This window comes from Diorhabda sublineata, chromosome 1 (assembly GCF_026230105.1).
Source record: "Diorhabda sublineata isolate icDioSubl1.1 chromosome 1, icDioSubl1.1, whole genome shotgun sequence".
In the NCBI taxonomy this organism is placed as follows: domain Eukaryota; kingdom Metazoa; phylum Arthropoda; class Insecta; order Coleoptera; family Chrysomelidae; genus Diorhabda; species Diorhabda sublineata.
The window spans coordinates 14,909,603-14,937,598 of record NC_079474.1 but is presented as its reverse complement, the minus strand read 5'-3'; the positions used below and the strand labels follow the sequence as shown (position 1 = coordinate 14,937,598).

Here is a 27,996-nt window from a genome sequence, read left to right as displayed (position 1 = left end):
TTGTAGATGTAAGGCAGGTGAAAGTTTTAACGAAAATGATGTTATTCATCATTCTATGATCAATTGAGAAACAAAAACTAAACATCAAAAGATAAAACATATGTACAAGGGCTTTCCTGTATTGAAAAAATTAATTTCAAATCAGACAGACCCTAAATCAAGACGATTTAGAAACAAACATTAATATATTTTATAAAAATTTTTCAAAACTAACTGTCTTAAAGAATTTTGATACAAAACTTTCAAAATTTATTGGAAGATACAAGTAAAAAGGGGTCTTTTATCTTTATTTTCACATGCATTGGAAGATAATAGATAATTGGAAAGTATTTTCATTTTTATTACAAAAATTACCAACTAGTTTTTTCATATGTTTTAGTAACCAAACTTGTGAAACTACTTTTTTAGTTTGTTCCTTGCTTTAAGAGGAAATTTTAGAAATTTTTCTTGAAATAAGCGAGAAATTTCCATAACCGTGTGAATATTTCCACGGATTTCCACGGATTTCCACCACGCATATTTTTAAAAAAATTAACCAAACTCTTGCGAAACATTTTAATAGGGTAGTTTTGAATTGAAGTTTAAGTGGATAAACAATTTTTAAATACACGTTTATGTACATATTACAGAAATCTAAATTGAAGAACCGAAAAATAAAAAAAAAACCATTACAAAGTTCAATTAATTAAATCACAAAAAACCAAAAATTGTGATGTGCAAGTTTACGTTTGAGCGCCAACGCGCATCGTTCGTTTTGCAATCGAAACCCCAAGATTTTCTTCAACTATTGCCAATGACATTCAATAAAGAGCCTAATAACAAAAAATTTTGATTTCATCGTGATTTTCAAACGTTTGTAATATTTGCTGAACCCAAACAATATTTTAAAGGTGCATCCACCATATAACAGAATTAGCTCTATAATTTGGCGAAAGCGCACAGGACAAATTTCAAAATTGTATTTATGTAGCAAATTTTGAAAAAAGTAGCGTATTTTCAAATTCATGCCACAAAATTCCTTATCTCAAGATATAACCCTTAACACGTTGAGCTCCAGTGCGGTCCATAGGGCCGTAACTATACTTTCCTCATAGTCCAGAGCGGACCTATGGACCACTCGGCGTATTTTATTCCAAATCTCCAGGTCACGAGAAAAAACATGGGTTTTACAGTTTGGTTGAATGGTCCTGGGTCTTTGAAACATTACCCTACACTTGGTCCACATCTGTTGCGAGGGCTATTCACAATTCGGATCAAACTACTCTTATTAATCCTTGAGAAAAACCTCAGGTATAAGAGAGTCACTCAATATTACACATATTTTTAAATGTTTCAACGCAAAATAGAGATAGCAGATAAATATTTACATATATATTTTTGTACACTCTACATATAAGCAAACAAAATTTTGTTTTTCCATACTGCAGGTAGAGTGTACTTCAATTTCTTATTTCTATCTAAATATTCTTGATTTTTTGTGTGCGGGCCATAGGATCGTTCGAGACGTTGGGGAAAGTTTTACTAGTAAACTTTTCCTCGGACCCAGAATGGTGGTCCGCATACAAAAAATATCATTTTTTCGCACTCTATATTTCAAATAAATTTTTACTTTATTTTTCCTAGGATCCGTACTTTCAAAGAAACATAATGAAAAGATATTTCTTCAATTTTTTATTTCTTAGACCTTTTGGTATATTAATGCATCTAAATATTCTTGATCTTAGGTCTCTTCTGTTTTAAAATTAGTTTTTTTTGATAGTTTTTGAAAGAAAAATAAATTTTGACGTTTCGACTTTTCTTTAAATCTTTATCAAAATATTTATAAAGAAAATTCGAAACGTCAAAATTTATTTTTCTTTCAAAAACTAGATATCAAAAAAAAAACTAATTTTAAAACAGAAGAGACCAAAAATCAAGAACATTTAGATGCATTAATGAAAAGATATATTTAGAATATAAAGTGCAAAAATGATGTTTTTTGTGTGCGGGCCATAGGATCGTTCGAGACGTTGGGGAAAGTTTTACTAGTAAACTTTTCCTCGGACCCAGAATGGTGGTCCGCATACAAAAAATATCATTTTTTCGCACTCTATATTTCAAATAAATTTTTACTTTATTTTTCCTAGGATCCGTACTTTCAAAGAAACATAATGAAAAGATATTTCTTCAATTTTTTATTTCTTAGACCTTTTGGTATATTAATGCATCTAAATATTCTTGATCTTAGGTCTCTTCTGTTTTAAAATTAGTTTTTTTTGATAGTTTTTGAAAGAAAAATAAATTTTGACGTTTCGACTTTTCTTTAAATCTTTATCAAAATATTTATAAAGAAAATTCGAAACGTCAAAATTTATTTTTCTTTCAAAAACTAGATATCAAAAAAAAACTAATTTTAAAACAGAAGAGACCAAAAATCAAGAACATTTAGATGCATTAATGAAAAGATATATTTAGAATATAAAGTGCAAAAATGATGTTTTTTGTGTGCGGGCCATAGGATCGTTCGAGACGTTGGGGAAAGTTTTACTAGTAAACTTTTCCTCGGACCCAGAATGGTCCGCATACAAAAAATATCATTTTTTCGCACTCTATATTTCAAATGAATTTTTCCTAGGATCCACACCAAATATGAAATGTAAAAACACAAAAAAAGCTGGACCCAAGGTAAAGTTTATAAATTTTGGTTAGGGCTCGACGTGTTAAAAGTTGGTGACTAAAATTGAGTTTTTATTATTTTTTTCATAAAATTTCAGTAAAGCTAGAAACTGTAAAAAATTCTGTAATTTTTGTGCACTCGCAAAATACTAATTTATGGTTTACCTCGTTATATTTTACTACTTATAGGATTCCAGTAGCAATAACCCCACTCATATCTCATTAATCATTATTATCTCAAGTATTGTCTAACTTCATCTGCTTCACCAATAATTCCTTTTCTCCTTTGTTTGATTTCGTTTTTATCCTTTTTCTTTATAACCCTCTTTTCAGCGCTTTATAACATTATACTTTGAATCAAAATGCTGTATCTCTCTTTTGTATTTTGTGTATCTTCTTGTCTTTTCTAGTCTATTTTTGACTTCTTCTTCGGTTGTGAAGATAAATCCTAGATATTTAAATTCATATACTCATAGTTCTATACTACTTCCAAGTTATATTTCATTTGTATCTTTATTTAGTTATTTTTATGTTTATTTTTTAGTTTTTTATTTGTTGATTTCAAGTGGTATTTAACCCAGATTTTTCTAATCCTGTACTATGACTATTCATTAAATTTTGCGGACCATTGATGGGTCATCAATCTCTACTTAATTCCTAGTTCCTAGTTCATTGAACTATATAAGTTACCAAGAATTCATTTCATTTTTCCCTTTCATATTCGATGCGTTGTCTTAACCTGGACGTCATATATTTTGAACATATTATGGCCGTCTTTACCATGAATTTTACCATCAAATGAAGATTGTCTTTATATATATGAAATAAAATGAATGAATTTCTGATTTAAACATTTACAAAGTTAGAATTAGATTAATGATCAAAATACCAATTTACAGTTTATCGGTATAATAATCAATTTCTTTTGATCAAAATGGAGGAATCATCACCAGATTGATTTCTGAAAAAAAAAAAAAATCATTTTGTCTGATGTTCCTGACTCTGCTTTAGAACCGATCGACTTTCTCTTTGTAACATAATAATAAATCAAATAACTTTACATCTAATTATATATTTTTTTTCAGCCCAAATTGAGATAATCCCGTGCAAGGTATGTGGGGACAAAAGCAGTGGAGTACATTACGGAGTTATCACTTGTGAGGGATGCAAAGGCTTTTTTCGGAGATCGCAGAGCTCCGTGGTGAATTATCAATGTCCGAGAAACAAAAACTGCGTTGTCGATAGAGTGAACCGGAATAGATGTCAGTACTGTCGATTACAGAAATGTCTGAGATTGGGCATGAGTCGAGACGGTGAGTTTTTTAAAATTCATTTCAAAAATTCAAGTCTTGCTATCATATTCCAAATCAAGTTCGTAAGAAATTTTTTGATAATAAAACGTTAATTTAACTTGTGTCGAATGCTTTTTTCAAGTATTCAATTCATTGTTGCTACTTTATAAACATTATTAAACTGAAAATTTAATATTTAATAATAACGACAGATACTAAAGCCGTTTTCACACCGGGTCAACAATATGCGGCCTGCCATAGGGATGAATGCTCGAAACATTGCGTCAAAACAGTTTGTAGGTTAAGTTTTGTTTGTATTTGCTTCGGACAATGATTTTAGCGACATCACACCAAAAAAGTTGAATTGAAAAAGTAATTATAAAAACAATAAGATAAAACGTGATGTTTTACGTAACCTTACAAAAAATACGAGTTAGATGAAGGGAGTATTAAAAAGAAAATAAAGAACCCTAGAATCGCATTCCCAAGGCACCAGGATCTACCAGAAACAGTAAAAAATTATTTGTCTATGAATAGTTGCAGAACCTACTCGATCTGATTAAATCTGTTGATCCCCACGATCAATTTAGAAAGTAGACCGAAAAATTTCGAAAAATAACACAACATTTTGAAAATATTCTTTTGTGGTATGCCGTATAGGTGTAAAATGGCCCTAAAGGGCAAATATCTTATTTTGAAGTTAATTATTTGAATTATCATTATCTTCAAGAAGATACTGTTAATCGTGCCCAATTGAAGTGGAAGAAAAGTTGAAAATTCTTTCACTTAACAAACACAATGAATAACTTTAATGGTTGGTTGGTTCCTCGGCATCAATAATTTTTATTTGTTCCACTTAAATAAATTATCGAACTTGAGTTGTCTTCTACATCTCTCTTGGTAAACACTACCATGTTATAAAGACCATGTAAACATAAAATGTAAGTTGAGCGAACTTCATCGAGACGAAGCTCGTAAATCAAAAATTGCCTGTTAAATCGGTATACCCTGTATGTAAAAAAATGGCTCAATTGTTACAAAATCTAATGAGACGTAAGATATGCTCCAAAGTCTGGAAAACCCAATGAAAAAACCTTCCTTAATATCCTAAACGTGTTCGATAACATTCTAATTTTTTCTAATTGATACTGACATCAAAATTGTCTGTAACTATATTTCAAATCCATTGTTGTTGAATGAAAACTTACTAATACTGGAATAACTTCAGCTTGCAACATGCTCATCGTATTTTCATGTATTACAACGACATGTACACTTTGAACACGGTTTTCCTCAAAGGAAGTGCTCAGAATCTAGTATTTTGAAAACTTTGATAATACACCAAGTTATTTTCAAGTAGAAATTAGTAATTTGATGGTTGTCAAATGTCTCAAGCATAAAAATTAAGTTTCTGTTAAAACTTTCAAAAATGGCAAACCAAAAAAAGATGCTAAAAAAGAAGAGAGAAGCTTTGATTAAAGCGGCTCATAGAGAAAAATAGTTTGCGAAAATCGGGTAGAATATTCAAAATTAAAGAGAAATTTATAAGCAATATTATATAGGAATAGAATGTAGTTCAAAAATTAAGAAAATCGGTACCCAAATATTTCAATAAGCAGCAAATCAAAATTTAGAATTTTCATTGACAACGAGTTTTCACCCCAAATATTTCGAGAAACAAATATCAAAATTAAGAAGTCTGTCTGAATGACAACGAGTTTTCACCTCAAATATTTCGAGAAACAAAATCAAAACTAAGAAGTCTGTCTGAATGACAACGAGTTTTCACCTCAAATATTTCGAGAAACAAAAATTAAAAGTAAGAAGTCTGTCTGAATGACAACGAGTTTTCACCTCAAATATTTCGAGAAACAAAAATTAAAAGTAAGAAGTCTGTCTGAATGACAACGAGTTTTCACCTCAAATATTTCGAGAAACAAAAATTAAAAGTAAGAAGTCTGTCTGAATGACAACGAGTTTTCACCTCAAATATTTCGAGAAACAAAAATTAAAAGTAAGAAGTCTGTCTGAATGACAACGAGTTTTCACCTCAAATATTTCGAGAAACAAAAATCAAAAGTAAGAAGTCTGTCTGAATGACAACGAGTTTTCACCTCAAATATTTCGAGAAACAAAAATCAAAAGTAAGAAGTCTGTCTGAATGACAACGAGTTTTCACCTCAAATATTTCGAGAAACAAAAATCAAAACTAAGAAGTCTGTCTGAATGACACCGAGTTTTCACCCCAAATATTTCGAGAAACAAAAATCAAAAGTAAGAAGTCTGTCTGAATGACAACGAGTTTTCACCTCAAATATTTCGAGAAACAAAAATCAAAAGTAAGAAGTCTGTCTGAATGACAACGAGTTTTCACCTCAAATATTTCGAGAAACAAAAATCAAAAGTAAGAAGTCTGTCTGAATGACAACGAGTTTTCACCTCAAATATTTCGAGAAACAAAAATCAAAACTAAGAAGTCTGTCTGAATGACACCGAGTTTTCACCCCAAATATTTCGAGAAACAAAAATCAAAAGTAAGAAGTCTGTCTGAATGACAACGAGTTTTCACCTCAAATATTTCGAGAAACAAAAATCAAAAGTAAGAAGTCTGTCTGAATGACAACGAGTTTTTACCCCAAATATTTCGAGAAACGAAAATTAAAAGTAAGAATTCTGTCTGAATGACAACGAGTTTTTACCCCAAATATTTCGAGAAACGAAAATTAAAAGTAAAAAGTCTGTCTGAATGACAACGAGTTTTCACCTCAAATATTTCGAGAAACAAAAATCAAAAGTAAGAAGTCTGTCTGAATGACAACGAGTTTTCACCTCAAATATTTCGAGAAACAAAAATCAAAAGTAAGAAGTCTGTCTGAATGACAACGAGTTTTCACCTCAAATATTTCGAGAAACAAAAATCAAAACTAAGAAGTCTGTCTGAATGACAACGAGTTTTCACCTCAAATATTTCGAGAAAAAAAAATCAAAACTAAGAAGTCTGTCTGAATGACAACGAGTTTTCACCTCAAATATTTCGAGAAACAAAAATTAAAAGTAAGAAGTCTGTCTGAATGACAACGAGTTTTCACCTCAAATATTTCGAGAAACAAAAATCAAAACTAAGAAGTCTGTCTGAATGACACCGAGTTTTCACCCCAAATATTTCGAGAAACAAAAATCAAAAGTAAGAAGTCTGTCTGAATGACAACGAGTTTTCACCTCAAATATTTCGAGAAACAAAAATCAAAAGTAAGAAGTCTGTCTGAATGACAACGAGTTTTCACCTCAAATATTTCGAGAAACAAAAATCAAAAGTAAGAAGTCTGTCTGAATGACAACGAGTTTTCACCTCAAATATTTCGAGAAACAAAAATCAAAACTAAGAAGTCTGTCTGAATGACACCGAGTTTTCACCCCAAATATTTCGAGAAACAAAAATCAAAAGTAAGAAGTCTGTCTGAATGACAACGAGTTTTCACCTCAAATATTTCGAGAAACAAAAATCAAAAGTAAGAAGTCTGTCTGAATGACAACGAGTTTTCACCTCAAATATTTCGAGAAACAAAAATTAAAAGTAAGAAGTCTGTCTGAATGACAACGAGTTTTCACCTCAAATATTTCGAGAAACAAAAATTAAAAGTAAGAAGTCTGTCTGAATGACAACGAGTTTTCACCTCAAATATTTCGAGAAACAAAAATCAAAAGTAAGAAGTCTGTCTGAATGACAACGAGTTTTCACCTCAAATATTTCGAGAAACAAAAATCAAAAGTAAGAAGTCTGTCTGAATGACAACGAGTTTTCACCTCAAATATTTCGAGAAACAAAAATCAAAACTAAGAAGTCTGTCTGAATGACACCGAGTTTTCACCCCAAATATTTCGAGAAACAAAAATCAAAAGTAAGAAGTCTGTCTGAATGACAACGAGTTTTCACCTCAAATATTTCGAGAAACAAAAATCAAAAGTAAGAAGTCTGTCTGAATGACAACGAGTTTTCACCTCAAATATTTCGAGAAACAAAAATCAAAAGTAAGAAGTCTGTCTGAATGACAACGAGTTTTCACCTCAAATATTTCGAGAAACAAAAATCAAAACTAAGAAGTCTGTCTGAATGACACCGAGTTTTCACCCCAAATATTTCGAGAAACAAAAATCAAAAGTAAGAAGTCTGTCTGAATGACAACGAGTTTTCACCTCAAATATTTCGAGAAACAAAAATCAAAAGTAAGAAGTCTGTCTGAATGACAACGAGTTTTTACCCCAAATATTTCGAGAAACGAAAATTAAAAGTAAGAATTCTGTCTGAATGACAACGAGTTTTTACCCCAAATATTTCGAGAAACGAAAATTAAAAGTAAAAAGTCTGTCTGAATGACAACGAGTTTTCACCTCAAATATTTCGAGAAACAAAAATCAAAAGTAAGAAGTCTGTCTGAATGACAACGAGTTTTCACCTCAAATATTTCGAGAAACAAAAATCAAAAGTAAGAAGTCTGTCTGAATGACAACGAGTTTTCACCTCAAATATTTCGAGAAACAAAAATCAAAACTAAGAAGTCTGTCTGAATGACAACGAGTTTTCACCTCAAATATTTCGAGAAAAAAAAATCAAAACTAAGAAGTCTGTCTGAATGACAACGAGTTTTCACCTCAAATATTTCGAGAAACAAAAATTAAAAGTAAGAAGTCTGTCTGAATGACAACGAGTTTTCACCTCAAATATTTCGAGAAACAAAAATCAAAACTAAGAAGTCTGTCTGAATGACACCGAGTTTTCACCCCAAATATTTCGAGAAACAAAAATCAAAAGTAAGAAGTCTGTCTGAATGACAACGAGTTTTCACCTCAAATATTTCGAGAAACAAAAATCAAAAGTAAGAAGTCTGTCTGAATGAAAACGAGTTTTCACCTCAAATATTTCGAGAAACAAAAATCAAAAGTAAGAAGTCTGTCTGAATGACAACGAGTTTTCACCTCAAATATTTCGAGAAACAAAAATCAAAACTAAGAAGTCTGTCTGAATGACACCGAGTTTTCACCCCAAATATTTCGAGAAACAAAAATCAAAAGTAAGAAGTCTGTCTGAATGACAACGAGTTTTCACCTCAAATATTTCGAGAAACAAAAATCAAAAGTAAGAAGTCTGTCTGAATGACAACGAGTTTTTACCCCAAATATTTCGAGAAACGAAAATTAAAAGTAAGAAGTCTGTCTGAATGACAACGAGTTTTTACCCCAAATATTTCGAGAAACGAAAATTAAAAGTAAGAAGTCTGTCTGAATGACAACGAGTTTTCACCTCAAATATTTCGAGAAACAAAAATCAAAACTAAGAAGTCTGTCTGAATGACACCGAGTTTTCACCCCAAATATTTCGAGAAACAAAAATTAAAAGTAAGAAGTCTGTCTGAATGACAACGAGTTTTCACTTCAAATATTTCGAGAAACAAAAATCAAAAGTAAGAAGTCTGTCTGAATGACAACGAGTTTTCACCTCAAATATTTCGAGAAACAAAAATCAAAACTAAGAAGTCTGTCTGAATGACAACGAGTTTTCACTTCAAATATTTCGAGAAACGAAAATTAAAAGTAAGAAGTCTGTCTGAATGACAACGAGTTTTTACCCCAAATATTTCGAGAAACGAAAATTAAAAGTAAGAAGTCTGTCTGAATGACAACGAGTTTTCACCTCAAATATTTCGAGAAAAAAAAATCAAAACTAAGAAGTCTGTCTGAATGACAACGAGTTTTCACCTTAAATATTTCGAGAAACAAAAATTAAAAGTAAGAAGTCTGTCTGAATGACAACGAGTTTTCACCCCAAATATTTCGAGAAACAAAAATCAAAACTAAGAAGTCTATCTGAATGACAACGAGTTTTCACCCCAAATATTTCGAGAAATAAAAATCAAAACTAAGAAGTCTGTCTGAATGACAACGAGTTTTCACCCCAAATATTTCGAAAAGCAAAAATCAAAACTTAGAAGTCTGTCTGAATGACAACGAGTTTTCACCTCAAATATTTCGAGAAACAAAATCAAAACTAAGAAGTCTGTCTGAATGACAAGGAGTTTTCACCCTTAATATTTCGAAAAAGAAAAATCAAAACTAAGAAGTCTGTCTGAATGACAACGAGTTTTCACCCCAAATATTTCGAGAAACAAAATCAAAACTAAGAAGTCTGTCTGAATGACAACGAGTTTTCACCCCAAATATTTCGAAAAACAAAAATCAAAACTAAGAAGTCTGTCTGAATGACAACGAGTTTTCACCTCAAATATTTCGAGAAACAAAAATCAAAACTAAGAAGTCTGTCTGAATGACAACGAGTTTTCACCTCAAATATTTCGAGAAACAAAAATCAAAACTAAGAAGTCTGTCTGAATGACAACGAGTTTTCACCTCAAATATTTCGAGAAACAAAAATCAAAACTAAGAAGTCTGTCTGAATGACACCGAGTTTTCACCCCAAATATTTCGAGAAACAAAAATCAAAACTAAGAAGTCTGTCTGAATGACAACGAGTTTTCACCCCAAATATTTCGAAAAACAAAAATCAAAACTAAGAAGTCTGTCTGAATGACAACGAGTTTTCACCCCAAATATTTCGAGAAACAAAAATTAAAAGTAAGAAGTCTGTCTGAATGACAACGAGTTTTCACCCCAAATATTTCGAGAAACAAAAATCAAAACTAAGATGTCTGTCTGAATGACAACGAGTTTTCACCCCAAATATTTCGAGAAACAAAATCAAAACTAAGAAGTCTGTCTGAATGACAACGAGTTTTCACCCCAAATATTTCGAGAAACAAAATCAAAACTAAGAAGTCTGTCTGAATGACAACGAGTTTTCACCCCAAATATTTTGAGAAACAAAAATCAAAACTTAGAAGTCTGTCTGAATGACAACCAGTTTTCACCTCAAATATTTCGAGAAACAAAATCAAAACTAAGAAGTCTGTCTGAATGACAAGGAGTTTTCACCCTTAATATTTCGAAAAAGAAAAATCAAAACTAAGAAGTCTGTCTGAATGACAACGAGTTTTCACCCCAAATATTTCGAGAAACAAAAATCAAAACTAAGATGTCTGTCTGAATGACAACGAGTTTTCACCCCAAATATTTCGAGAAACAAAATCAAAACTAAGAAGTCTGTCTGAATGACAACGAGTTTTCACCCCAAATATTTTGAGAAACAAAAATCAAAACTTAGAAGTCTGTCTGAATGACAACGAGTTTTCACCTCAAATATTTCGAGAAACAAAATCAAAACTAAGAAGTCTGTCTGAATGACAACGAGTTTTCACCCCAAATATTTTGAGAAACAAAAATTAAAACTTAGAAGTCTGTCTGAATGACAACCAGTTTTCACCTCAAATATTTCGAGAAACAAAATCAAAACTAAGAAGTCTGTCTGAATGACAAGGAGTTTTCACCCTTAATATTTCGAGAAACAAAAATCAAAAGTAAGAAGTCTGTCTGAATGACAACCAGTTTTCACCTCAAATATTTCGAGAAACAAAATCAAAACTAAGAAGTCTGTCTGAATGACAAGGAGTTTTCACCCTTAATATTTCGAAAAAGAAAAATCAAAACTAAGAAGTCTGTCTGAATGACAACGAGTTTTCACCCCAAATATTTCGAGAAACAAAAATCAAAACTAAGATGTCTGTCTGAATGACAACGAGTTTTCACCCCAAATATTTCGAGAAACAAAATCAAAACTAAGAAGTCTGTCTGAATGACAACGAGTTTTCACCCCAAATATTTCGAGAAACAAAATCAAAACTAAGAAGTCTGTCTGAATGACAACGAGTTTTCACCCCAAATATTTTGAGAAACAAAAATCAAAACTTAGAAGTCTGTCTGAATGACAACCAGTTTTCACCTCAAATATTTCGAGAAACAAAATCAAAACTAAGAAGTCTGTCTGAATGACAAGGAGTTTTCACCCTTAATATTTCGAAAAAGAAAAATCAAAACTAAGAAGTCTGTCTGAATGACAACGAGTTTTCACCTCAAATATTTCGAGAAACAAAAATCAAAACTAAGAAGTCTGTCTGAATGACACCGAGTTTTCACCCCAAATATTTCGAGAAACAAAATCAAAACTAAGAAGTCTGTCTGAATGACAACGAGTTTTCACCCCAAATATTTCGAAAAACAAAAATCAAAACTAAGAAGTCTGTCTGAATGACAACGAGTTTTCACCTCAAATATTTCGAGAAACAAAATCAAAACTAAGAAGTCTGTCTGAATTACAACGAGTTTTCACCCCAAATATTTCGAGAAATAAAAATCAAAACTAAGAAGTCTGTCTGAATGACAACAAGTTTTCACCTCAAATATTTCGAAAAGCAAAAATCAAAACTAAGAAGTCTGTCTGAATGACAACGAGTTTTCACCCCAAATATTTCGAGAAACAAAAATCAAAACTAAGAAGTCTGTCTGAATGACAACGAGTTTTCACCCCAAATATTTCGAAAAACAAAAATCAAAACTAAGAAGTCTGTCTGAATGACAACGAGTTTTCACCTCAAATATTTCGAGAAACAAAAATCAAAACTAAGAAGTCTGTCTGAATGACAACGAGTTTTCACCTCAAATATTTCGAGAAACAAAAATCAAAACTAAGAAGTCTGTCTGAATGACAACGAGTTTTCACCTCAAATATTTCGAGAAACAAAAATCAAAACTAAGAAGTCTGTCTGAATGACACCGAGTTTTCACCCCAAATATTTCGAGAAACAAAAATCAAAACTAAGAAGTCTGTCTGAATGACAACGAGTTTTCACCCCAAATATTTCGAAAAACAAAAATCAAAACTAAGAAGTCTGTCTGAATGACAACGAGTTTTCACCCCAAATATTTCGAGAAACAAAAATTAAAAGTAAGAAGTCTGTCTGAATGACAACGAGTTTTCACCCCAAATATTTCGAGAAACAAAAATCAAAACTAAGATGTCTGTCTGAATGACAACGAGTTTTCACCCCAAATATTTCGAGAAACAAAATCAAAACTAAGAAGTCTGTCTGAATGACAACGAGTTTTCACCCCAAATATTTCGAGAAACAAAATCAAAACTAAGAAGTCTGTCTGAATGACAACGAGTTTTCACCCCAAATATTTTGAGAAACAAAAATCAAAACTTAGAAGTCTGTCTGAATGACAACCAGTTTTCACCTCAAATATTTCGAGAAACAAAATCAAAACTAAGAAGTCTGTCTGAATGACAAGGAGTTTTCACCCTTAATATTTCGAAAAAGAAAAATCAAAACTAAGAAGTCTGTCTGAATGACAACGAGTTTTCACCCCAAATATTTCGAGAAACAAAAATCAAAACTAAGATGTCTGTCTGAATGACAACGAGTTTTCACCCCAAATATTTCGAGAAACAAAATCAAAACTAAGAAGTCTGTCTGAATGACAACGAGTTTTCACCCCAAATATTTTGAGTAACAAAAATCAAAACTTAGAAGTCTGTCTGAATGACAACGAGTTTTCACCTCAAATATTTCGAGAAACAAAATCAAAACTAAGAAGTCTGTCTGAATGACAACGAGTTTTCACCCCAAATATTTTGAGAAACAAAAATCAAAACTTAGAAGTCTGTCTGAATGACAACCAGTTTTCACCTCAAATATTTCGAGAAACAAAATCAAAACTAAGAAGTCTGTCTGAATGACAAGGAGTTTTCACCCTTAATATTTCGAGAAACAAAAATCAAAAGTAAGAAGTCTGTCTGAATGACAACCAGTTTTCACCTCAAATATTTCGAGAAACAAAATCAAAACTAAGAAGTCTGTCTGAATGACAAGGAGTTTTCACCCTTAATATTTCGAAAAAGAAAAATCAAAACTAAGAAGTCTGTCTGAATGACAACGAGTTTTCACCCCAAATATTTCGAGAAACAAAAATCAAAACTAAGATGTCTGTCTGAATGACAACGAGTTTTCACCCCAAATATTTCGAGAAACAAAATCAAAACTAAGAAGTCTGTCTGAATGACAACGAGTTTTCACCCCAAATATTTCGAGAAACAAAATCAAAACTAAGAAGTCTGTCTGAATGACAACGAGTTTTCACCCCAAATATTTTGAGAAACAAAAATCAAAACTTAGAAGTCTGTCTGAATGACAACCAGTTTTCACCTCAAATATTTCGAGAAACAAAATCAAAACTAAGAAGTCTGTCTGAATGACAAGGAGTTTTCACCCTTAATATTTCGAAAAAGAAAAATCAAAACTAAGAAGTCTGTCTGAATGACAACGAGTTTTCACCTCAAATATTTCGAGAAACAAAAATCAAAACTAAGAAGTCTGTCTGAATGACACCGAGTTTTCACCCCAAATATTTCGAGAAACAAAATCAAAACTAAGAAGTCTGTCTGAATGACAACGAGTTTTCACCCCAAATATTTCGAAAAACAAAAATCAAAACTAAGAAGTCTGTCTGAATGACAACGAGTTTTCACCTCAAATATTTCGAGAAACAAAATCAAAACTAAGAAGTCTGTCTGAATTACAACGAGTTTTCACCCCAAATATTTCGAGAAATAAAAATCAAAACTAAGAAGTCTGTCTGAATGACAACAAGTTTTCACCTCAAATATTTCGAAAAGCAAAAATCAAAACTAAGAAGTCTGTCTGAATGACAACGAGTTTTCACCCCAAATATTTCGAGAAACAAAAATCAAAACTAAGAAGTCTGTCTGAATGACAACGAGTTTTCATTCAATAAAGGAATGGAAATCATCATCAACGACGAATCATGTTTTACTTTTATTGGAGTGAAACGGTGAATAATATGATTATTATTTTAGAAAGGGGTTGAAGTAAATTCGGCGAATAATATGATTATTATTGTTAGAAAGGGGATGAAGTAAATTCTAAAATGTAATTCAAAAAACATAAAAACTTAGTAGTGTGGTAACCATTGTTTCATAGAGTAAAAATAATTAAATTAAAACAAACAGTTGTACGAATTTTTTTGTATCCACACTTTAATAAAGATATGGGGTTAAATGAAATAGCTGACAGTTTCCTCAAAGTAGGAACTGGAAAAATCAACAGGGGTTGAGGTAGGCAAAGACATTCCTGGGAAGCTGTAACTAGAAAAGATGCATGATAATCTAGGTGAAAACAATCTTTAATACTAATAGAAGCCTTGTCGAAGTATTGCCACCTGAAGATGTTAGATTGAGTAGAGAGTTTAACCTGGAGGTTCTGTTACGTAGAGGACGAAACCTCTAGCTATATCTAGAGCTCCAGAACATTATACCTGGGGGCGTATGAAAAGAAAATGAAGATCTTTGGTAACCAGAGTCGTAGAATCTAAATATGAAGAAATATACAGGGTTTCTTATTTAACAAAGACGTATCTTTGTTTTATCACGGTATTATGAGCCAACATGTAGATTTTAATAATTCTCATATTAAATGATTTATGGAAACTTCGTATACTGGATATTAACTCTAGTTACAATCATTATACAAGGGTTGTCTGAAAAGTTTCCTACCTCAACCAGAGTATCTTAGCACTTATCAAACTTGGGTTTGCGCCTTTACAACAGAAAAGAGCATTGAAAATGGAGCATTTTAGAGCTCCATTATTAATTTTTTTAGTAAAATTACTTCGGTAACAAATGTATTGTAAACTAGTGCTATTATTGAACACCTTGTATATATTGTTAATCGTTTTATAGCTGTGAAGTTCGGTAGAATGTCAAAAAAGCAGCGAGAAAAAGTTGAAGACGAAGTTCGATTTCACAGAGCACAGTTAAGGGCGCAAAGCGATTCCGCACCCGACAGCTCAGTTTTTGACCCTCCCACACAATCAACAGGGGATCAAATCCTTTTTAGCAACGGGTAAGTTCACCAATGGAATCATCCGATCGGGTAGCCATTTTAAATTAATTAGGAACATATTTTAGTACGATTTATGTTTCAGCTATACGTATAGTAATGATGTCGGTGCCTATACGTCGTATTATACAGGTCAAACGCAAATTCCACCCAATAGTTTAGGCTACGATATTTCCGCTGATTTCGTCGATAGTACCACGACGTACGATCCCAGACCGGGACGCGAGATGGATGCCATCGACGAAAGTCTGATGTCTGGTGGGGTTATCACGCTAGGTAAGAATTTTTTTTTAACTCAGTCGTTCGCTTTCAATAACACGCAATTTCATGTTTTACACTCGTACTAATATCAGTCGGAAAAAATTTTTCTCTCCAAACGATGATGGAAATTGTTGTCTACCATTTACTATACAGAGTGTTTCATGTCGGTTTTCATGTGCGAAAATTTTTAAGACTCAATTTAAACATGTTGTGACTTGTTAAAACCAGTCTAATTCTATGAAGAGTACCGGGTGGGCAACTAAAATACGAAACGGATCATCTTATAGTTTCAGGGAACAAATATATAACAAAAGTCGTCCCGAAAAACATTTTCTACTACTAGGAGGGTTGGTACTTAAATATGACAGATACTTGGAATATTAATCTTTGTCAAAAAATTGATGATTTTTGGTGATGAAGCACCATCTCGAGCTGGTTTTTCGAATCCAATCGTCATCACATTATCGATACTACAAGATCAGCGTGATTCCATTCGAATATATTCAAGATGGCTGTCAAAAAAAATTTTTCGCTCATAATTTGAAAATCGGTTAAAAAAAAAGCTCGTGTCTATTGGTGCAGAGAAATACTGGAAAAAAATCGATCGCGGCGCTCGTCTATAAGATCGTGACATACCAGAAAACGAACTAGAACGAACTCTAATAAAACCATGAGAATGATCGTTTTCAAATAAAAAATCGTCACTGGTTGACGTTGGTTATTATCTTTTGCTAGAAGTAGCAATCCATGTATCTCTATGGTCTATAGTCACTACATTATCTGGTCTTTTGAGGCGGATATGAACCAGCAACTTATGAAAGGCTCTATGGACCGAAATGGTTTGACTAACTGTATGGTTTAAACCAGTGTACAAAAAAATAAGATCATCTATATCTTTCTACTCGCCAATAAAATCAAAAGTTGTTAATCCGTTTCCATTTCCCAAAATTTTTGACGTCACAGCAATCCAATCAAAATAAAGTGAAGAGAGATAGAGAGTTATATATTTATACCTCTCTATCTTAGATCTATGATCAAAAGCAACTACATTATCTGGTCCTTCAAGCCGGATATGAACTAGCGACTTATGAAAGGCTCTATGGACCGAAATGGTTTGACTAACTGTTGTTATTGATGGATAATTAAATTTATTTTCGTATCACGAAAGGCCGACTCTTTTTATAATAAAATGCATGTAATTGTAAGATATTTTACCCGATTTTTCTGCTCCCCCCATTACGTAATATTTTTTCTGGTGCAGGCAATACTAACAGTAATGGTGACGGGGGAGGTGGAGGAGGAGGTGGAGGTGGTAGTAAGCAAACATTAACAATAAGTGAGAACCGCATATTCAAACGATTAACTCAAACTTCGAGTACGACCCTCTCAGGTGGTACTATGGTATCGGTAAAACAAGAAAACAACGTCGAACCCCTTGTACCCGCGTATGTAGATGTAGATAGTACAACTTTTATTAATTCCCCCAATGTATCTAGGCAGTCGACGATGACGCAAAATGTACAACAGAGAAGCGGCGATGAGTGTGAGTCAGTTACTTCACCCAGTAAGTCCCTTTATCCTTATTAACTGTCGTCCTCTTATACTAACATTAACAGGAACCCAGAACCTTGAGACGGGTTCCCACGAAGTCGTAATCGTTACGATCTTCTTCCGGAAAATATCGTCGGAGTGAGCACGAACTGTTTTTACAAGGTCTTACATACACTACCACTTCCCCTTCACACTAAATCGCTACCTCGTTTCATTAGGAACTGTAGTCGTGCCTTCATGATCTCGTGGGAACCCCGCTTAAGGAGTTACTTGGAGGAGACGCATTTTCATATAAAATTCATACTTCCAAAAGTATTTTTTTTTTCAGTTGGTACGATTCTAGTTTTCATGTGTCAGATGTGTCATGATGTTTACACTACCACTGCACTATATTACACTATCTGACACGCGTTTCGATAACGAAGTTGTCGTCTTCAGAGCTTAACGGTGGACAATAACTGAAGAGGATAATTTAGTTATAGAAATGCGTGTCAGTGTAATTATTAGTGGTTGTATACAGTATGAATATTATTCATCCCTTTTAATTGTAAAATTTTACATAAAAAGTCTTTTTTGCAAAAGAATCTCGTGTAGGAAAAATATCAAAATTGATACTCAAAATACTCAATGATGGAAAAGAATAAGTTGTAAACAAAAAGGTTGATTTTATTACAAGTACTTCAAAGTATACTAATTGTTTTAAGAAAAAATTTAGATGTCTATCGATTTCGCAAATTAAAAAAAAATTTCGAGAATCAATTCGATTTTTGAAATTTCCCTTTATCTTAATCTGTTTTGAAGTTAAAAGATAATAAAAAATAACACGTTGAAAAGTGAGTTTTTCTCGATAGAAAAAGTCCCTCACACTTTTTTTGTAAAAGCTAGAGTTTTCTCAAAAAAAATCGTCAAAAAAATTTCGAGATTCATTTTGATTTTCCAAATTTCTCATTATTTTAATCTGTTTTTGAAGATAAAAGAAAATAAAAAATATCACGTTGAAGGCTGAGTTTTTTTCGATAAAAAAGTCATTTACAATTTTTTTGTAAAAGCTAGAGTTTTCTCGGAAAAAATTGTCGAAAAACATTTCGAGACTCATTTTAAATTTCAAAATTACCCTTTATTTTAATCTATTATCAATGTAGGAGAAAATTAAAAATACCACGTTGTAGGTCAAGTTTTTCTCGATAGAAAAGTTCGTCACACTTTTTTTGTAAAAGCTAGAGTTTTCTCAAAAAAAAATCGCCAAAAAAATTTCGAGATTCATTTTGATTTTCCAAATTTCCCATTATTTTAATCTGTTTTTGAAGATAAAAGAAAATAAAAAATACTATGTCGCAGGGCAGGTTTTTTTGAAAAAAAAGGTCCCTTACACTTTTTTCGTAAAACCTATATTTTCCTCGGAAAAAATTCGTAAATCTATCAAGTCGTTTTTCAAGGCAATCAAACTAATCTCCTATAGATGCCAAATTGATCAATTTTCATTGAATCATTCATAAAATTACTCTCGTAGAAATGAGTATTTCTGTGTTTGTTTCAAGTTAACAATTGAAAATTTTGGAAAAATTTCGAATTTTCCGAAAAATTTTAAAAAATTTGGGCAAATAAATCAATATCGATATCGGAATCTTGTTTTTTACTTTCACAAAAAAAAACAAAATGATTCTCGAAACTTTTTGACTTTGAAACATCGATAGATGACTGAAATTTTTTTTATATCAATTAACCTACTTCAAAGTACTTGTTAAAAAAATTTTAGCCTTTTTGCTTATAACTTGTACCTGGGCTAAAAATCCAAAATAATCTCATGTTAAATGAAATAATGTATCGAAAATGTTTTCGTCGGTGTAAGTAAAGTACGAATTTTATATGAAAATTTGCCTTTTGAAGCGTTTTGTTTATCATTCTTATCTATTGAGTAGTTATTGAGCGAAAATTTATTTTCCAGATCCAAGTCAGATATCGGAATTGCTTTCGAGAACCATAACCGACGCACATATGCGATCAATTGTATACACGTTGGAAGACATCCACGAACTGTTCCGCAAACCTCACGATCTCTCACGACTGTTATTTTATAAGAACATGGCGCACGAAGAATTGTGGCTCGATTGTGCTCAGAAACTCACCGCGATTATTCAACAAGTTATTGAGTTCGCTAAAATGGTACCTGGATTCATGAAGTTGTCGCAAGACGATCAAATCGTTTTACTCAAATCGGGTGAGTCATTTATTACGATTTCAAAATTTAATTGAAGATTCATTAGTTCATTAATCGATTCATCGATTATCTCGATTGATCGTTCTTTCATTAATTCCTAAGGAATTTGATTTATATATTCGTTGATTTATCAATTGATTCTCTGACTTGTTTTATTAATTGAACTATTGATTGAGTCATTAATTCTTTGTTTGGTTTTATAATTCATTCATTAATTCGTCGAATAATCGATTCATAAGTTATTTAAATTCGTTGTTACACCATTTGCATCACTGATTCATTGATTCATTGATTTCTCCAATGATTATAATCGATTAATCGATATTGAATGATTCGTTAATTACTCAACTCATTCATCGATTCATTCATCGTGTGATTCGATAATTAATTCACCATTTTGTTGTTTAATTAATTCATTTATTCATAGATTCGGGGAATAATCACTTTATTGATTCAATAATCCATTAATTTATAGATTGATCCACTTATTAATTAATTAATTGTTTGATTCGTTAATCAATCAATTATTAATATAATTGAATGATGAATTCGTGGAATAATAGATTTATAAGTGATTCACCGATTAATTTATCCCTTTATTGATTGATTCATCGTTTGATTCGATAAAATTAAATCATTATATCATTGCTTGATTCATAGATTAATTCATTTACTTACTGACTCCTTAATTGAATCACTAATTAATTCAATTCATTATTGTTTTATTGATTCGTTAGTTGATCAATATATTTATTAGTTGGTTGATCGATTTATTAATTAGCTGATGCGATTATTTATTGATTCATTCATTAATTCGCTAGATGATACCTATATTCGTTGTTAAATAGATTGATTCATTCGTTCATTGATCAATGATTCGCCAATAAATTCACTTCTTCATTCAATGAATCATTGGCTTATTCATTGATTTATTTTCGACTAATTCATTGTCTCATCAATTCAGTCGATGATTTATTCTTAGAATTCATTAAATCAGTGATTTATTTGTCCGTTCGCTTGAAATTTGATTGATTATTTACACAGAATCGTTGATCGATTAATTGATGCTCGGAACAATTGATGCTTTCATTAATTTCCGTTATTTCATTAATTAATTAATTCGTTGATTGAATCATTTAAGAATTAATTCGTTGATTGAATCATTTAAGGATTAATTCGTTGATTTCTTCATTGATTTATTATTGACTCATCAGTAAGTTAATTGATTGATCAGTTGATACATTGTCTCATTAATTCTTTTAATGATTTATTCTTTGGATTCTTAAATCATTGATTGATTCGTCCGTTCGTTAAAAATTTGCTTAAATCTTTGGGTCTTTGATAAGTTTATTATTTCCATTGATTCGATTTTCATCGATTCGATTTCCGTCGATTAATTTATGCTCGGATCAATTGATCCATCGTTCCGTTGTTTCAGTAATTAATTCGTTGATTGAATCATATAAGGATGAATTCGTTGATTTGTTCATTGATTTATTATTGACCCATCAATTAGTTAATTGATTGATTAGTTGATACATTGTCTCATTAATTCTTTTATTGATTTATTCTTTAGATTCATAAGTCATTGATTGATTCGTCCGTTCGTTAAAAATTTGATTCGATCCTTAAGTTTTTGATTAGTTTATTATTTCCATTGATTAATTGGTTCGTTGATTGAATCAGTCATTTTATTGATTCACTGAATTAATCATTCGTAGATTAATTCAATCTTTGGAAAATCCGTTGACTCACTGATTGTTTTATCGAGTAATTAATTCATTTATTGAAACTTCGGTTGATCCATTGATGATTTGATCATTTGGTTCATCGTTTTGTTGGAGTATTAAATCGTTAGAAGATTCTTTGATTGACTTAATGTTCTATGGATTGATTGCTTCATCAAATCATTAGAAGGAGAACTGATTGGAAATATAATATAATGGAAAGATTTCATGTGAAGACGTCTATAGCTCTATCCACAACCTACCGTGTCTGACTAAAAACTCCCTTGATTTGTGTTTATTTTTGTATTTTAGGGAGTTTTGAATTAGCGATAGTCCGGATGTCGAGATTTATGGATATATCTCATAATTGTGTCTTATACGGAGACACGATGCTACCCCAAGACGCTTTTTTTACTTCGGATACTGCCGAAATGAAATTAGTATCGTGCGTATTCGAAGTAGCAAAAGGTATAGCGGAGTTGAAACTGACGGAAACGGAGTTAGCTCTATACGCCGCTATAGTACTTCTGTCTCCAGGTAACTACAAAAAAACACCAAACTAAAAAATATTTGACTGATTTTAATATTTAGATCGATCGGGACTGAAAGGAATATTAGAGACAGGACGATTGAACCAAGCTATTCTAAGGGCTCTCAGAATGGAACTGGATCGTAGTCACAGTTTACCTATCAAAGGGGATGTGACTGTTTGTGACGCACTATTAACAAAAATTCCAACATTGAGGTAACGTATTGACTGAATTGATAATATAAGACTCCAAAAGTTGAGGATATTTCTAAATCTCGATCGCTTTTCCTCCTCTCCAGCCACGATAGAGAACACAACCTTCGCAACTCCAGCCTTGCAGAGGAGCAACTCCTCTATCAGGGCCAAATCAAAAAAACCTTCCTCCCATAACAAATTTCCCTTATCGAACTTGAAAATTCTCCAATTTTTTTGCTCCAATTGAAACTTTTGAAGTTGTATTTTTTGAAGAAGTTTTCGATGTGCGCATACGCCGTTAAAATATGGTTAATTGATGACTTTTTTTTCAGGGAAATAAGTATGCTCCACATGGACACGCTGGGAAAAATAAAGAGATCGGCTCCCCATTTGGAATTTCCAGCGTTACATAAGGAACTTTTTAGTGTTGACAGTTGAAGCGATAATTCTCCTTAACTGTCTTTAAGGGCAGCATAGGGTAGCTACTGTAAGTATTTAATGCAATTTCCACCAACAATTACTCTTCATATTCCTCGAATATACAGGGTGTTCCGCGAAAAAATTCGGGAGTGAGTAGATGACGTGAAAATAGTGACACAGTGATATTAAAAAATTTACATACGACCCCTTGAGTTATAAGCATTCAAATCCGAAATTAGATTTTCTAAATTATACACCGCTGACAAAATATATTGAAAGTTTTATTTTGAAAATATTGATTCTACGATTAAAACCATTTTATACTGCTACACTTTCTTTTCATCAAAGAAACCTCCCTGAAAGAAGTTAAGAACCTTCCAAAGATCATCCAAAGAAGTGTGATACAATTTTCTAGCTTTCCAATCTATTTCATACCACAATAATTCTATTGGATTTAGATCCGGAGATTGTGGAGGCCATTCCATTATTTATAACTTATCACCATCTTCTTTATTTCTTAAATAGTTGACACAAAGCTTAGATGGGCGCTTTGGGTCATTATTTTGGTGAAACACGTACCAACGGCCAATTAGATGCACCCCAGAAGGGTTAGTATGCGTTTTTAATATGTAATGTCCATTAATTCTGTAGGGATCCAATACTCCAGCATATGGAAAACACCTCCAAGTCCATGTTTAACAGTTGGAGTTATAGCATTGCGGTGCATTTTTTCTGAAGATCCGCTTTGGTACTAACATTTCGAATTTGGATTCGTCAGTTCACAGGATTTGTTTCCAGTTTTCTACAGTCCAATATTTACGTGCAAGGGTCTATTATAATCTTTTTTTTCTGTTTTCCGCATCGCAAGAGTGATTTCTGTGTATCCCAAACTGTTCGCCATAAAGAAACATTCTGAAGAAAATTATCATAAAATGTGATTCAATATTATTGAAAATATTTTCAAAAAATACAATTTATGATAATTTTCTTCAGAATGTCTCGTTATGGCGAACGGTTTCCTTAAAATGTACAACGATCTAAAAATCTGCATATCTCCTAAACTATAAATTTTATCGAGTATATTTTTGTTTGTTTTTGAAAATCGGCTGAAAAATTAATTTTTGTTATCTTCAGATTATACAGGTTGTCCCTGTAAAAGTTACGGATTGTTAACCATTAGCATGAGCCATAAGTTCTTATTTCGCAACTTTAAAGGCCTATAACTCAGAAACGAGGCGTCGTGACACTACTTTTGTCGGGTATTATTGACGCTTTTTTTAAACGCGCCCCTGTATATCTATATTTTTCTAGATTTTTTCGTTGTTTGTAGACAAAAAATTTCAACCCAAATCCATTTTTTCTCGTCTATTTTTTTATATATATATTTTTTTTGAATAAATGTTGTTGATTTTCGGTCTATTTTGATAAATAACGTGTTTTTTTGTTAATAGAAATAAATAAAAATTATTTCTATGGAAAAACACGTTATTTATTAAAATAGACCTTATTTTTTTTTGTTGCAGATTCCTTCTTACTGAATGTATCGGCCTTAAATATTAAAATATAATTTCGTTATTACAATTGAAAATTTATTGTTGTAACATAGAAATTTAACAAATTATCGCAGATCTCTAATGATTTGTTTAAAAAACCGCAATAATATATTATTTATAACGCTAACCAAGCCCTGATTTAAAAGTACAACTTTTCCTTTTATTTTTATTGATACATTTTCAAAATACCTCAAAAAACATTTGAGATATGAATTTATCAAAATAATCAGATTTCAAAAATAGTCATTCAGACAATTCAACTGTCTTAAAGCTCTAAAAATTTTTTTTCCGCTCCTTTTAACTGACGATATTTTTGAATTTTTTAAGTTTTCTTTGTTCTTTTCCTTATTTGTTTTTTTTATAGTTTTTTTTAGTTTAACATTATAATTTGTTTGATATTAAATTGGAAACATTTATAAGTCGCATTCTTAGAAAATGGATCAAAAGCATTTTAATTTAATTTTTTTTTATAAAACATTGGCTTAATTTTTATTCTGTGAATTCATATATTTTTTTCGAAAAATACTAGAAAACAAAATACAACTCTCTAGTTTTTCATTTTTCTCAATAATATCTTTTATTACTTTTAAAATGGTTAAAAAGAAACGCAAGATGAAAAAAATCAACCCCCTATTTTTTATTTCAATAGTTTCAAAAAAAAAAACAAAATTATCAAAACTTTTTGGCATATTTCTTGAAAAATTGTGAGGTTATACTACGAAAGAAATTGTGAATTTGTTTCATTTTCTACAATGGTGGTTTTCAAATTTGTACAACGCACCCCTTCGTATCAAAAATAAAAAATGGACATTAATTTATCATTAGGCAAATATTTCCTCAAGAATTTGCAATTTGACGGAAACCAATTCGTATTTTCCCAAATAAAAAAAAGGATTAAAATAAAGAAAAATAATTTTCCACTAATTAAAAAAAAAGAATAATTGTTAAAAATTGTGAGGTTAGATGTCAGAAGAAAATATGAATTTTTCCATTTTACATAATAGTGGTTTTCAAATCCATACATTTATAAAATTTTCTTCTTTTTATTTTGTGAATTAGAAAACAGATGAAAATCGTCATTAATTTATTTTCATTAAAAATTATTTTTAAACTTTCAGTATCACTGATCAAATTGCTTTTTTCTCAAATATATTATAGATTTTTATTGAAAACAAAGAAAAACTACTTTTCCACTAATTTCAAACGAAAAACAATATTTTCCAGTGCAAAAGAAAAATCAAAATCAACGAAACATGTTTTTGCATATTAAAAATTGCGAGTCCAGATGACAAAAGATAATTAGAATTTTTTTAATCAAATATTTCCTGTTGTTTTTAATTTCAATTTTAATTAGACTTTTGTCCATTTTTCGAAAATTATTGAAAAAAAAATTAAGTGAAAGGTTAAAAGATATGAACCAAAGGCCAAAAAATTTTTTTTATTTTTTTTTAATTTCTAAATCTATTATTAAAACAACTAACTTTCAATTTGTTTTTCTTTTATAAAAAACGCCCCCTTCCATAATTGTAATATTTAAGAACATCTAAACATCAGAATATTTAAATTATTATTTGGTTATAAATATGCTTTTTATGCAATTTTAAACCAATCTAAAATTCGAAAACTTTCGGGAAAAAAACGTTTCGTTTTTTGATTCATAGAATTAAAATTGTTAAAGAAACGCAAAATTTTATTTTTTATCCATGGAAATATTAGACAAAAATCATTTTTTTTTCTCAACAATATTATTTAAATTTTTTTTACTAATCCCCTTTTTTGAAAATTTACCCTCTTCACTTTTTTTTACTACTACAATTTCTAAAAAGTTCGAATCAGTTTACTTGAAAATTAATAAAAAGTAATTTTTTATATTTTCTTCTCGTTAAACAAACTCATAGTTTTCTTTTTATGTCCTTTTTAGACAAAAATCATAAGTTTTTAACAATTCAATTTTTTTTCCTGATACTCCTCTTTATAAAAACTCTATTCTCTTCACTAAGTTAATCTTTTAAATTCAAAAAACAATAAAATTGATAATTAAATAAAACTTCTTATAAATAATACAAATAAACAAACAATTGTTTATATGTTTGTTTGTAAACTAAATTGAATTAATTCAGGATTAAATTTTTCTAAAAATAAATTAGAATTACTTTTTATATTTTCAAATTTTTGTTATTAATATAATAACTTATAAATTTTTCATATTTACGAAACAAATATTTTTTATTTTATATATATTTTATTTTTCAATAATTTTGTTTTTTTTATAACGTATATTAATGCTTTTTAAGGTATTTTGTCAAAATGTAAAAGTTCTGGAACCTAGGTGCTCATTTTTTTGATAAAAAATTGCGGTTTTTTGAATTCGGCGCGCATTTACATAAAAGTAATATATCTGCCACGTTAATCTAACACGCTACTCTCCACATTTATAAGGTTTAAACTTATACACTATTGATACATATTTAACGTTTTTTACACCCCGTTAATAAAAATGGTGAAAACTCATTTTAGTTTAGTCAGTGATTGTTATATACACACCAATAGATTGATAAAGAGGCTTTGTTATAAGAAAGGCCAAAAAAAATTAGGTAGTTTTTATATTATTTAATAATTATTTTGACCAAAGTCAAGTGTTGTTAAAATGATCATGTTCCCAATAATAATATATATTAAAAAATATTCATTTTTAAAATTTGTATTGAAAAAATCAATTTTTTTCATTTTATCTCATTTTATATTTTCATTTTTATCAATGAATTTTTTTCTCAGTACTAAAAGTAATTTCCAATTTCTTTTTTTATATATTTTATAATAACATCCAAATGCACATACTTTTAAAACATTTAAAACAGGGGATTTTTCATAATATTCTGTCACCTTTTGCGTATTGGCAATTTCTGTTTTTAATCAAAATTAAATTAAATAAAATATTCCTCTAAAATATTATATATATATATATATATATATATATATATATATATATATATATATATATATATATATTCCACTCATATTTTTTTAACAATGTTTTAATCAAATTTATTTCCAACTTTTTTAATATCTTCCCATCCTTTTGATGTATTCGATTTTCATTTTACTTTTTGATTATTTTCTATCCTCAAAACAATATATTTAAAACATATATTGATATGGAAAAAAATTTTATTAAAATTAATTCAATTTGGCACTAATTTTTTTTTCAAAATAGATTTTTGAATTTTTTTTTAATAAAATGAATTTTGCATCAACAAAATTTGCGGTTGTTAATGTTAATGAAAACAGAATTTCGTGGGGAGGGACTGTCTCTTTCTAAATTTGTTATTCTTTAAGAAACTTTTTCTAACTTTTCCTATAACTTATTTTTTTCAAATATTCTGAAGAAACTGAGTTATTTTCCATTTTATTTTTATTTGTTTATATTTTTTCGATATTTTCCACGATTTTTTTTAAACAATATATGGCCTCCTTTTTTCATTTAAAATGTTTCATGAGCTAACGAGAACGTGGAAAAAAACACTTTAGAATTAGATTCATTCTAGCTAAAGTATAGAAAGACTGTATGCTTATTCTAGTTTTTACTATTTGTCAACGGGGTGTATTTTAATTTTTTTTCTATCGTTTAAGTTTATTTGGTGACACATGGTTTTATAAAAAGTACTATATATATAAATATATAAATAATAAAGAGATGTATATGAAATAGAATATTTATGGAATAGATATTT

The 27,996-nt window shown here is 30.5% G+C and overlaps 1 protein-coding gene across 6 annotated transcripts in view; it reads left to right on the top strand.

The window, feature by feature from the left end:
• Positions 1 to 26,031, top strand: part of LOC130453102 (probable nuclear hormone receptor HR3) — a 135,564-nt gene extending 109,533 nt beyond the window's left edge. For 2 of the 6 annotated variants that reach the window (XM_056792735.1, XM_056792726.1), the window contains 8 exons: positions 3,741 to 3,968; positions 15,652 to 15,814; positions 15,897 to 16,087; positions 19,569 to 19,841; positions 21,881 to 22,105; positions 22,160 to 22,313; positions 22,625 to 22,779; positions 24,236 to 26,031. In XM_056792735.1, coding sequence (XP_056648713.1) covers positions 3,741 to 3,968; positions 15,652 to 15,814; positions 15,897 to 16,087; positions 19,569 to 19,841; positions 21,881 to 22,105; positions 22,160 to 22,313; positions 22,625 to 22,730 — 1,340 coding nt within the window. In that variant the 3' untranslated portion in view covers positions 22,731 to 22,779; positions 24,236 to 26,031. Of the gene's footprint in view, positions 1 to 3,740; positions 3,969 to 15,651; positions 15,815 to 15,896; positions 16,088 to 17,333; positions 17,637 to 19,568; positions 19,842 to 21,880; positions 22,106 to 22,159; positions 22,314 to 22,624; positions 22,780 to 24,163 lie in introns of all 6 variants that reach the window. The other 4 variants (XM_056792719.1, XM_056792711.1, XM_056792703.1 and 1 more) reach the window with 4 other exon arrangements.
• Positions 26,032 to 27,996: the final 1,965 nt, after the last annotated feature.